The sequence below is a fragment of the Coturnix japonica genome, chromosome 5 (assembly GCF_001577835.2).
Source record: "Coturnix japonica isolate 7356 chromosome 5, Coturnix japonica 2.1, whole genome shotgun sequence".
Lineage (NCBI taxonomy): Eukaryota > Metazoa > Chordata > Aves > Galliformes > Phasianidae > Coturnix > Coturnix japonica.
The window spans coordinates 51,040,930-51,053,208 of record NC_029520.1 but is presented as its reverse complement, the minus strand read 5'-3'; the positions used below and the strand labels follow the sequence as shown (position 1 = coordinate 51,053,208).

The 12,279-nt window shown below is 46.3% G+C and overlaps 1 protein-coding gene, 1 long non-coding RNA gene and 1 other non-coding gene across 4 annotated transcripts; 2 read left to right on the top strand and 1 right to left on the bottom strand.

Annotated features, from left to right (window-relative positions):
- Nucleotides 1-327: 327 nt before the first annotated feature.
- TBPL2 (TATA-box binding protein like 2) lies at nucleotides 328-7,976 on the bottom strand. 2 transcript variants are annotated; one of them, XM_015865852.2, is made up of 8 exons: nucleotides 7,714-7,976; nucleotides 4,549-4,955; nucleotides 4,268-4,355; nucleotides 3,632-3,723; nucleotides 2,650-2,817; nucleotides 1,775-1,869; nucleotides 758-850; nucleotides 328-451 (listed from the first exon to the last, which is right to left on the bottom strand). In XM_015865852.2, the coding sequence occupies exons 1-7, from the start codon at nucleotides 7,762-7,764 to the stop codon at nucleotides 771-773; spliced, it is 981 nt and encodes a 326-aa protein (XP_015721338.1). In that variant the 5' UTR covers nucleotides 7,765-7,976; the 3' UTR covers nucleotides 328-451; nucleotides 758-770. The 2 variants fall into 2 exon arrangements, with proteins under 2 accessions (XP_015721338.1, XP_015721339.1); XM_015865853.2 differs by lacking the exon at nucleotides 2,650-2,817.
- On the top strand, nucleotides 5,560-10,029 carry LOC107315450. The gene is made up of 3 exons (XR_004307513.1): nucleotides 5,560-6,170; nucleotides 6,268-6,385; nucleotides 8,943-10,029. It is a non-coding gene; the product is annotated as an uncharacterized LOC107315450 (long non-coding RNA).
- Nucleotides 7,611-7,682, top strand: TRNAG-UCC. Its single transcript has one exon. It is a non-coding gene; the product is annotated as a tRNA-Gly (tRNA).
- Nucleotides 10,030-12,279: the final 2,250 nt, after the last annotated feature.

The window sequence follows — 12,279 nt, the reverse complement described above, 5'->3', positions numbered from 1 at the left end:
AATAACTCAGGTAATTAAGCCCTGAACATCCAGGACTTTGTGTGTTTTCCTCGAGCTCACTTTAAAGGCTGTTCCTCATCCATCATCATCTGATCAGACTTCAATAAGACAAGCAGGTGCCATGACATGACAGCTTAATTTGCTCAGTTAGCCCCTTTCTGGACACATATTTCTGCCCTCAAATACCTTCTGTGCTAAGGTAACACCAGCACAATTACATAACAGTTGATCCAACCTGTGTGATCAGAGGGAGTCAGGCATCCTCTGCAGTCACTGCCTTCAAAGCACTGAAATAAAACCATGCTGAACTTTGTAAGCTGTAGATAGGGAAAAAAAATCTGTATTTTGAGTTTGAATGAGTGAATGTGAAAATACAACATTGCAGGAGCTGAGCTGCTGGTACTTCAAGCTGAGGATCTTGATGCTAATTTGAAGCGTGGTATCAATTCCCCTGTTCAAAAGGAAAAAGCCAGAAGTTTTCCATTACAAACTCAATGCAGCCTTATGATGCATACTATTAAAAGCACATTAGTTTGGTTAGTTTCTCTGCTTGACAGAAGCTGTCAGAACTGAAGTGAATTCTGGACAGCAAATCTGCAAGCAAAAAAACATATCGCAAGGTGTAGGCAGGAGCAGCATTTATAGCATTCACAGTAACATCATTTTCATTGTCCACATCTATACATTTGAGTCCAGGAATAGCCTTGGCTTCTCTTCCACGCCTAGCAATACAGACCCATACATTATTCCAACGTACTTTACAGGTGGTGTTAGGATGCTTTCTTGAAGCCTCTGAGGATGGGGTAGATGTTCTCAAATGCCTCATAGATTTCAGAACGCTCTTTTGCTCCTGTAAAGACACATGGAGGGGAAAAAAATAGGTAAGAATCAGAGCACTGAGAATAACTGAATGTACTTCAAACCTAATGATGAGATGCAAACCGTGAAGAAATAAGAGTTTACAAGCAAATTTAAACTAACATTTGATAGAACTGAAGGAAGGATTTCCACCCTGTTACTTCTTCCACCTCACAAACAACAGTTTCTAGCTTGCTTGGCTTTAAGACTGGGCTAGTTTTGGTTAAGCTGAGGCTTAAGGTTCTTCCTGGAAGCGTCACATATTGGCTTTGAAGTAATGCAATTGTAAAGAAGCGTGGTTTTACCTGCTTAACCATAACAGCTCTGCCTCTTGATAAGAGGCAAAACAACTGAGAAATGGAGCAATTTAACCCCATAGTGGAAATTTATCCGCTGTTAGAGAGCTCTGCTCCTCCAGCTCCAAGATCTTTTTGTTCTATACGCTTTGTTAGGCCATGAGTTTGGCAAACCCTCTGGAACGGGCTCTTTCTTCTCCACCCTTTCCTCTAATAATCCTAAGTACACGTTGTCAGCAAAGTGTTTTAAGAAGTTCGCTTCCTGTCCAATTCTAAATTGCTTCTTGTGATACTCATATTTAAACAACCATGAGTAGTAATGGCACAGCGGGCTCCTGTTGGGATTCAATGCACTGACACAAGGCGCTGTGCTTTGAATAGAGATACTCAAGTTTAATGACATGGAAATCTGAGACACTACACGAAGCAATATGACGTTCTAGTGCAATAACAGCAATATTGTTATCTGCAGAAAACACAGATAAGCAGCAGTAAGCAACAAAAAGACCACTAAGTGTCTTCACTGCAGCAAGATATTACTTCAGTACGCCCAATTTAAACACTCCCTCGGAAGATGCAATAGCTCTCAATAAGAGATAATGTGAGAGGAGATCACTTACCAGTCAGAACAACTTTCCCAGACACAAAGATAAGCAACACTATCCTTGGTTTGACCATCCTATAAATGAGGCCAGGAAATAGTTCAGGCTCGTAGCTGTTTGAAAGCAAGCAGGCAGAGTTAGTGAAATGCAAGTGCTGTTTTAGTGTTACAAGATGAAATGCTCTATAACTATATCAGCAGGAAGATAAGCCCCCAGATTATAGCTGGCTACCCAGAAAAAGGCAGGTCATAGTCTGGATATCTTGAACAGAGACGTGGTAAACCCCAGTGGAACTGCTCGAGTGCCCTGTGCTTGCTGTTAAAGACTTTAGAATCCCATTTTCCATAGGTTCAAGTAGCTTGAGAGTTGCCTTGATTAAACCTGAATTACTTGATCAAGTTTATTTGCTCCTGTTGTACGTGGCCTGCAGTCTCCTACTAAGCTTTAGCATTGGACTTGGCAATAATAGGAGACATAAAATTCTGGTCATTAGCTGCTCTTAGAGCATTCTACAAGGAGAAAGCAGCAAACAGCACAGGGAGAGAAGTTCAAGATGGGCCCATTGCTATTGTACTGCTGTAGGCTTTACTGCCAGCAACTGAGTCATTGCTGCAATTAAGCCAAGGGCTGTTTATTCTTTCAATTTGGCCTGAGCCCCATTGAGAACAGGAGTTAGCACAGAAATCATGCCTTGTTATCCATACTGTAACACATGGCATCTACAGCCAATTCTCGCCTGCTGAACCAGCCCTGGCGAGCCAAAGGTATGCTTGATATTCAGTACTCTGTTAATTATTACGTCAAATTGCCAGGCTTCAGAATTTGAGCCTCTTTACAGCTTACAAAGAACGTTCCAAGCTCCATGGGGCCATATAACCCTCTCTCCCACGTACCTGCTGAACTGCTGGTGGGTGAGAACCAGCCCTTCCAGTCGGATGGGGAACCTCACGTCACAGCTCCCCACCATGTTCTGGATCTTGAAGTCCAGGAACTTGGCAGGGAAGCCCAGCTTCTGCACCACACGTGCATACTTCCTTGCTGCGAGCCGTGACTGCTCTTCACTGAGGGAAGAGCAGAAATGGGAAGCAGCCTTGAGGGCTTTTGTCTGCTCTGAAGCTGGAATAGAGTGTAGAGCCACCACACTCCTCAGCACTGCTGCTCAAAATAGTAAGCACTCATCCCCAGAACCACCCCAGTGAGCTATAAAGAACAGCGTGCTTTGGAGCTCATTTTCCTATGGTTTCTATGAGAGCATTACATCACCGAGGATTTCCACTGTTTAAGTGATGCCTTGCAGCATTAACTCATCCCTTCAATTAGGACTGATCCAGGAGGGAGACCGCACATATCAATGTGGTGGGGGTTGGAGAAGAGGTTTCCTGAACTATGAGTCAACGCATCTTCTCATTCATTGGCAGTTTAGAGTCTTAATGAAAGAATAATATATTAAGGCAGCTGCTAAACCTGAAAGCAGGACCATCAGAGTACAGAAACCATCCTTGCTTTTCTCCAGCCCCCATTTCCTCCCCATGCATATGTGCTGACTAGCGAGCAGACACCAAAGAAACTTGACAGACACAACTTACGTCTCAACTCACTTTAAAGTCAGTGAGAAATGCAAATAACCCCTTAACAACTCCTGGGCATTTTAGCAGCTTTTCTTCTAATACCTACTCAGCTCTGTCTACATTCAGGGGCAGAAAGCACACAGTTCAGTAATTACAGAACTCCCGTCATGAAGAAAACTATACACTTCCAAGACTCGTGTTTCATTTTCCTTGCAGTTGATTGCAAACCCTTTGTTATGTAATTCAAACAAGGCTGTGCTGAGGAAGTATAAGTGAAGATGAAAGACCTTAGAGGAGACAAAAGTACCTTTTTGCTCCTGTGCAGACCATTTTTCCTGAGCTGAAGATAAGGGCCGTTGTTCGTGGTTCCCTGATCCTCATGATCACAGCAGCAAACCTCTAGAAATTCAAAGGAAAGCCTCAGAGTCCAGCTGATAGAATCATAGAACCACAAAGGTTGGAGAAAGACCACTAAGATCACCAAGTCCAACCCCAGCCCACCACACCACGTCCCTCAGTGCCACATCTACCCTTTCTTAGTACCATGCCTGCTCATTCTTCCAATTATCACTACCACAGAGCTCAGCACTGTATGCAGTTACACTGCAGAAGTATTTACATACCACCCTGACATTATTATACTTTCCCTCCACCCATGAATTGGGCATTTAGGACATTTTGTTGAATCTGGAGTTACCTACAGGAACTCTACCTATTCCCAGTCCATTTCTACACCATAGAGATGCACAACACCACTCTGACCCAAGTCATTCTCTTTCTTTTAGCAAATAGTTTGTGGACATGTCTTTCTTTTCCCCAGCGTGGGCTGTGGGTCAAGGCAGTGCTGTTAGCAAAGGGATGAAGCTCAAGGTGCATCTCTGTGTTGGAGTCCAGCAGTGCCGAGAGAAGGGAATAGGAATAAAGCTCAGCCCTCAGGGTTTACCTTTGGGTTATACTCCGCGTTTCTGGCATGCAGAGCGATGTTCTTCAGATCCAGCTTACAAGCCAAGTTCACAGTTGACACAATGTTCCTGAAGAATGAGAAAGACTCGTCGTATTGCAGAAATAAGCTGTTACAGAGCAAAACCCCAACATTATTAGCTAACACAAAGCCCTGTTAAGAGTTGCCATCATTTAATGTACTGCCCACCTCTTCCCCACTTCAGCACTAAGCTATTCCCCCCCCCCCCCCCCTTTTGTACCATAAATGCAACATCAACTTACTGTAACTGAGGAACTATGCCAGAGCTCTCTGATTCAGGAGTCATTGGGGTCATTGGAGTCATTGGTGTCAGGGGAGGACACGCACCAGGTCCTCCTGGGCTTGGCTGGATTGAATCTGGGTACGATGAGCCGCTTTCCTCCATGAAGATCCCACTGTCCTCATTACTCTGCACAGGTCCATTGAGCCCTCCTTGCATTTCACAACCATCTTCAGCTGGATTTTGTTCTCTGTTATCTTGGGTAATATCTGGAAGAAAGCTGAGGTCCACAGAGGAGAAGTCTTCAGGAAGCTCTTTGGGCTGATTAAATTGAGAACCAAATGACGCATCTTCAGCTACTTGAATTGGAAGGTCCACATCGTAGGGGCTCATAGGGTTAAACAGCTGCGGACTGGCTGAGGGGTCATCCTTGAATTGGGAAGAAACATCAATAAGGATCTTGTATTAAAACACTGACTTCAACTGGGAGACTACGTTAAGTTCTCTCTTTGTTCAGTAAGGAGCTTTCCATCATTTCCCCCTCAAGTATCATAGCAAAGAAGAGCCTTAAGACATGAAATCATCAATGGTTTGATGTTAACAACTGTTAGCAGTCCTGCCCAGAGCTGACACAGTAGCTCCCGAGTCTTTCCAAGGAGGACCACCAGCACTTTCTGCCGTGCTTTCCCTTTTGCTGCTACCAGGGGACGGTGTCAGCGCTGTGTTGGATTTGTGCAATAGAGGGCAGCAGTTCGCAGACTCGTGAGCGAATTAAGCACTATTCATTCGGCTGCTGGAGGTTACCAGACTAATTCAAGGCAGCCAAAGCCAGTTTCCTTCCTCAGATCAAGCGATTAGGGCACACCACGTATCTGCAGGCAAATGCTCGCATACTAATGCCCTCCTTCATCAGCATCACGTAAAAAGGGAATGTGTTATCGAGAAGGGAAAGAGTTCAGGGAAGAATTTATTTCCTTATTCATTGGGGCACAAGCCTGAAGGCAGAGGAAAGCTGCTTTCAAAAAGNAGAGGCATTGTGTTATCGAGAAGGGAAAGAGTTCAGGGAAGAATTTATTTCCTTATTCATTGGGGCACAAGCCTGAAGGCAGAGGAAAGCTGCTTTCAAAAAGGTGACTTCACCCACCACAGCAGGTGGCAGCTCGGGTTGTCTCTACAAGGGGCTTTTGCGTTCATTTAGGTATTTCTAGCACCGAGAGCCTGAAGGGCTTGAAAACCCAAGCACAAATCAGAACAGGAAACTGCGTGCAAGGCGGAGGCCCTTCAGTTGGCAGCGACTGCCCGAGCTCTGCAGGGAAAAGCGTTTCCAGATTGATGTGTGCAGCCCTTCAGCAGCTCACTTAGCAGCTGTGTGCTCTGCACCCAGTTACCCTGCAGGACGCCTGCCTGGAGAAAACATTCCCAGCTTGTGAAACTGAGCGAGCCATCATCACAGAGGGCTCTTAGAGTAAATAGATACGAGGAGGACTAGCTCTTAAGCAGGTTCAAAAGCAGTCCTGGCTTCTAGATGCAGAGGCCCAGCTGAGATCATCATGGAGGAGCACAGCTGAAGGAAACCTCAGCCCCCTCATTGCCCAGCAGGACCTGGGAGCACTCAGAATTCACAAGGCAGATGCACATTGTAAGGTACCCAAGTCAAATACAAGTATTTTAGAGCTGTAAACAGTTACTTAGAAATAACAATGTACTCTGGAATATGTATTTTCATATATTTGTTTCCTAGGTATAAGGGAAGGAACATCTCTGCAAGACCTGTACCAGCCCAAGCAGCTGCTCTACAGCAATTGTCTACAGGCTAAAACTCAGCTCTATGGGACTTGACTAAGAAAGTCACAATGCATGTAAGTCATAACGAGCCATAATGTGCAGAAGGTCTACAAATAAAAGCCAACAGGACTATTCACACACAGCAAAGGGTATCAGAGGATATGAGAAATAATGGTCAAAAACCAGACGTAAAGCAAACAGTTCATGGCATAGCGTAAAGAAAGAAGCTAACGTGTGGTTGATGGGATTGGAAGCATCAGCTGGAAAATATATAATCGGAAAGAAATAAAGCAAACTGCTTAAAGCAGATAGAAAAAGAAAGCTAATCTTCCATGCAGCTGTTCTGGGAAGTGCTTTTATAGGGTTAAATGCTGGGGAAGATGGTCTTTGTGTCAGACAGATGCTCAGAGGCTGTGGAAGGGGCACAAATCCATGTTTGCCTTGGGCTGGCTGCCAGGGGTTATTGCTATAGACTCCAGGTTAATTAACTTCACTGAAGGCCCCATCAGCTGCGTAGCTTTGGACATTTCCTAGCAGCTCCAGACAGGAGACTGTACACTGACCTTGTGTGGAATTATCACGTTTGAGGTAGCACGAAGGTGAAAGAGCCCTTTTACTCCTGTTTGAGCAGCCCAGGTATGTGTAAATCAAATCCAGCTGCTTTTAGTATCAGACCTGACATTTTTTGTTAATAGTATCCGAAATACCTGCTACTATCAAGTATCTCACTGAGGCTGAAATAGAAAACGCCATTTCATCTGTACAACCCAAGTTACACCTCCCCATGTTGTACACCTTACAGGGCTACATTCAGAGCGCTTTGCTGAGTGCCACCAGGTCTCTGAATTTAAGCAGTCTGGGTAAGACTTAGTTTCTAACCTGGACTCAGCTGGAAGTCCAGCCCTCTCCCCTGTTATTGCTGCAGCTACTGCAGCAGCAGGGAGCCACCTGCAGCCAGGAGAGCTGTTTTAAACAGGGAGGGAAAGGTTTTTATGCACATTTACCAGCCAGCACGAGGAGATCGAGCCTCTTTGCACGTAGGCTGGTCCATAGCAAAGGTGTAAGTATAGCAACATTTATTCCAAGGCAGATGAGATCAACCTTGTGTGAGAAGGCTGTGGGCTCCTCAGTGCTCCCAGTAGCTCTTGGCCAAAGAAACCTTCCTATCCCCCACACAGATAAAGCATGTAAAAGGTAAGAAGCATCAAAAAACCCAAGAAAAAAACTTTAAGGATTGCAGGGAAGGCAGGAATTGCTGCTGTGTAATTTGAACACATGCAGTAAAGCTTAATCAGCACAGCGTTGGTGGTATAGTGGTGAGCATAGCTGCCTTCCAAGCAGTTGACCCGGGTTCGATTCCCGGCCAACGCAGATCTCTTTTTTTTTCCTCCCCCCCAATTACCTGCGTATCGCAGCGCTCCAGGTACAGCTCCAGCGGCGACACGTCCTCCATGTGTGCAAAACCTGCTGCTGTCCGCAGAGCACAGCTTTATAGCATGGGGCAGCCCCGGGGCAGGTGCAGCTCATCGGGGCACAGCTGGTAACGAACAGCAAGGGGAGCTGTGATCTCCATTGTTATTTTACCCTTTGCAAGCAGCCCGGTGGGTAACTTTCACTCTGGGAATGTGATGGAGGAATTGGGGGGGGCTGCCTGGTGCTCCCCATCAGGATACAGGTACAGTCTGAGCCTCTCCATGGGACAGGGAGGCAGAGCTGAGAAGGCAGAGCATGCAAACATAAAGCCTCACTTTTAGCTGCAGCTTTTTAGTGAGCGAGTGCAGCAGGTCCTTGGCTTCTCCCACCTGCTTCATCAGGTGTAATAGGATGCAGCTGGTCTTGCAGCACCTCACTGTCAGGGCAGCCTCAATCCACATAGAAGGGCTTCAGGTGGTGCTGTCAGGTTCTTCTCACTGCTCCAAGGCAATGAGGGATGATGTTTGCATCCTGTGGCTGCAGAGTAGTGTCTGTGTCTGATGAGCATCCTCTCCTCAGTGCAGCCTGCTGGGCTGGTTCTATGGCATTTTTAGGACTTGTCTTTCACTGACTGCTTGTAGATGCCGAGTTCCTTTCACCCCAACTCCAATTATACCATGAAATTCAGCCTCGAGTGAGTTGATGTGCATCATGCAGGACACAAGGAGGGGACTCTAAGGTTGCACTTGGATTACAGGGGATGGTAAAGCTGGTTTGCAGCAGCTCATGATGGCTAAAGCTGCAGTGTCCCCTTAGGACTCCCTGGTGGTTGCACTGCAGGACTGTGTTGTCCTCCCAGCACGTGAATGCTCTTATTGTTGTGCTGGAACTGGAAGCATTGTGGTGGCTGTGGTGCTCCTCATGTGGTAACACTGCTGTGCTACCAGTTCTCTCATCAGTCTAATGCTGTGATGCTTGGCTAACACCAGCAGTGATAAGTGGAAGCCCTTGGAGATGAGAGGGGTGCATCTTTTGAAGAGTAATTCAGTATTGTTCTTTGTAAAGTCATGGAATATTCCAAATGGGAAAGGGCCGCCCGTTAGAAACATGGAGTCCAACTCCTGGCTCCACACAGAATTACCCCAAATCAGCCCAATTCCTCCTTGGGTAAATAGCTGGATAAGCCATTTACTAAGCACAAGCTATCTCCCACTGCAGCACCTTCCAATTGCCCCACTGCTCTCCGTGTTGGTACCAGCAGGACCAGGCTTGTTGTGAAGGGGAGAGTAGATGTCAGATTTATTCCAGGGAAGGAGAGAAAGCACCGTGAGTAATGGTGAGTAATCTGACATTTAATTGTGAGTAATTAAAGTGTGTCATAGTTGGGCTGCGACGGTGTAAAGAGGAACAGAATCGGATCCACTGGATTTGACATTTAGTGGCTTGCTCTGTGTCATTTGGGAGTGACCCTGTTACAGGAGTGCAGTCACGAGGGCTGAAAGTTGGGGCAGAGTCTGGTTTCATTTTATGGGATTGCTGGATGATGGGATGAATGGCTGTAAATGTATCACCCACTGCTGTCTGTCCATCCCTGCATCAGCTCAGTGGTGAGGCCTCTGCCTTGTCCCAGGCATAGAATTGTGGAACATTTTGGGTTGGAAGGGGGGCTCTTCAAGGCCATCTAGTCCAAATCCCCTGCAATGAACAGGAACACATCTTCATCAGGTTTGCTTTCAGCATTTCTGCACATCTGACATATCCCCTGGTAGGGACATGAGGTCAGCGCTGGGTATGAGTTGGCTTCTGGGCCCAGGGAAGAAAACCCCTTCTGCCAAAGGGAAGAGGGGCGAACTGGCTGGAAAAGAGCCATTCTTCTGCAGAACACTGCAATGAAAGCCCTGCCTGCTCCCACGTCAGAGGGTTGGTGAGAACTGAACCCAGAAAGGATTGCCAAACCTTCCACAGAGGAAGCAACATCAGAAAAAGCCATCTGTCTCAGCTGAGGGACTGAATGGTGACTTTAAAACCATACAGTTAACTTCACTTAATTGTCCTATTTGCCTAAAGCAAGTGATTAAAGGAGGGCATTCTGTACGTTGTTTGCATAGAAATCCACTTCTCCCTGCCCAGCCGTGCTTTGAAGGATTCACACTTGGACTGCAGAGTGAAGGCAAAGCACTTTGCTCTATTTTTATTTTCTGTGCTGCCTTGAAAATGGCTAGAAAAGGCAAATGGGAGCTTTAAACATTGGCTGACACCTTAATTGCCACCTAGCAATTAATGGCTACAGGCTTTCTTGGGCAGCTCACACACGGATATATCAGACACCTGGTTGCAGAAGAGCTTTTTGTTAAGTCATCTCCCTAAACGTTGTGCCAAATGCTCTGTCTAGATGGAATTGCATTTAAATGAGGTGAGCGTGCAATGGATCATCTGACTGCTGATGCTTCCCTCCAAGTTTTGTGACAAATGGCTCTAATGCAAGCACCGTGTCTCAAACCCTGAACTTACTGCTCCAATTAAATGCTGATCCTTTAAGCCCTATCTGGAGAAACAGTATAGTAACAGCACTCATGCGTGTTTGCACAGAGAAGCAGAGGCGTGCGTGCAGCAGGTGCTAATAGAGCTCTATGAATTTAGTTTGCCGGGGCCACAGCAGCACTGAGGACTTGAGCAATGGGGCTGGGCTCCATAGGATCTTTGGTGTAAGATCTGCAGGAATTAGAGCATCCAGCAATGCTTTCACTGTATGCAAAACACCACGAAGGATGCTGAGGGGTTGCTGGAATCCCAGTAAAGCAGTGTTGTCTGGCTGCTCAGCAAGATGCAGAGGCTGACATGGAAAGAGTCCTCGGGGCGTGCAGCTCAGTGATTAGTCAGTCCTCGTTACCACTTCCTCTGATTAGCAGCAAGCAAATCAGTGTGTTTGAGTCAACAAGGACCTGGGGAGGAACCAGACTTCCCCAAACCACTGCCAGATGTCAGCAGACGCTCTGACCCTCCTGTCTTGACCTTTTTGGGCCTCGGTGCTCATAATTAGCTGTTAACACAGGCGTGTTTCCATTGCTCTGCCCCTTCTGCTGCAGCCTGCCCAGAAGCATCGTTAGCTCAGTTGTAATAAAGCTGTACATGTGTGGTTCTGCAGTGCTGCAGAGCACTGCATCTCCATCTCTGTTCCACCTAAGCAGGAACCCAGCTGGAATTATACAGGGTGCAGCCTCACTCCTATTTGGGTCCTCTACTTTCCCACTTGCTGTCTTTGATCATAGAATCATTGGAGTTGGAAGGGATCTTTAAAGACCATCTGGTCCAGCTCCTCCACCAGAGTCCCGTCCAGCCTGACCGAATATCTGGGGGCAGAGCCATGTTAGATCAATGTGGAACAGCATGCAAAATAACTGGAAAATCGGAATGATCAATGAAATATGTGAGCTGTTTCTGGAATAGAACACACGAGGTGTCTCACAGCAATAGAGGTGTCCTCTAGGACACTTCTTCACTTGCTTTGCTTAACGATAACCAGCTCTTAAAAGTTCATCTTCTGCTACGGTGCTACAGAGAAAGAGTCAGAAAGAGGAGGAATATCTGCAATTCACTTTGAAGCACTATTCCCAATGTTAATTCAAAGGTTAATCTTGTGTTGTTTGGAAAGCTGCTTTTCTGCCCAGCCTCCCTGTGATCCCTTTAGCTATATCTGATAACGAAGGCTTGAAAACTCCAGATTAGAAATTAAATTCCACCTCTGTGGCCCAGCCCTGATGACCCGAGGAGTCGCATAAAAGACTCTTCCCTTTGCAGTGAGCTCTGAGCTGTCGCTGTTGCTTTTGACTTAAGATCTAGAATCCTTCTGGAGGAAAACCTAATTGCCATAGAACCACAGAATGGTTGGCTTGGAAGGGCCCTCAAACCCTGAATCTGAATGCAAATAAGCAGAGGTAAAAAGAACATTTGGTCATCGTAGTTTTTTTTTCCCCAGCCAGGAAAGTGAGGCTGAATCAGTGAAGTGTTGAGACTTGTTGCTGGCACTGATAAGGATCTCTCCTTCTCTCCTACAAAGTATGCAATACTTTGCGTTATCCTACATTAGCAACAATCAGCTTCCCTGCCTTAGCCTTGCAGTTGTCTTCCTCCTGTGCCATCCCCAAACCCACAGATCTGCCATCTAAGAATGCAAAAATCCCAACAAAAACAAAGGCTTGGGGGCACTTCAGACACTTTTCTTTCTGCCCAACGGTGCTGGGATTTCAGCATTGTTTGCATTATCTTCTTCTTGCAGCCGGGGCATACGGCATTGCTGCTCATCTGCACTGTGGTCACTCTGCAGCAGGTTTTGCAATAATCTGATTGGTGACTGCCTTATATATTGGGCAATGGAACACAGCATTCTCATGCTGGCAATGATGAAGCCCCCAACTCGGACTGACAGTGGGTTGCCATGAAGTTGAATCTCATGTTGTTCACCTGGGCCTGCTGCTTGAATAGCATCCCATCCTCTGAGCACATCACTTTGCACGTCGGGCTGCTTCTCAGGAGGTTTAGTCTGCAGATATGAGAG

Coding starts and splice junctions, on each gene's coding strand:
- TBPL2 (XM_015865852.2), bottom strand. CDS start 7,764: ATGGAGGACGTGTCGCCGCTGGAGCTGTACCTGGAGCGCTGCGATACG. Junction 2,818..3,631: donor GTCTGCACAGGAGCAAAAAG/GTACTTTTGTCT, acceptor CTCTTCCCTCAG/TGAAGAGCAGTCACGGCTCG. Junction 1,870..2,649: donor ACCCACCAGCAGTTCAGCAG/GTACGTGGGAGA, acceptor GCTTTCAAACAG/CTACGAGCCTGAACTATTTC.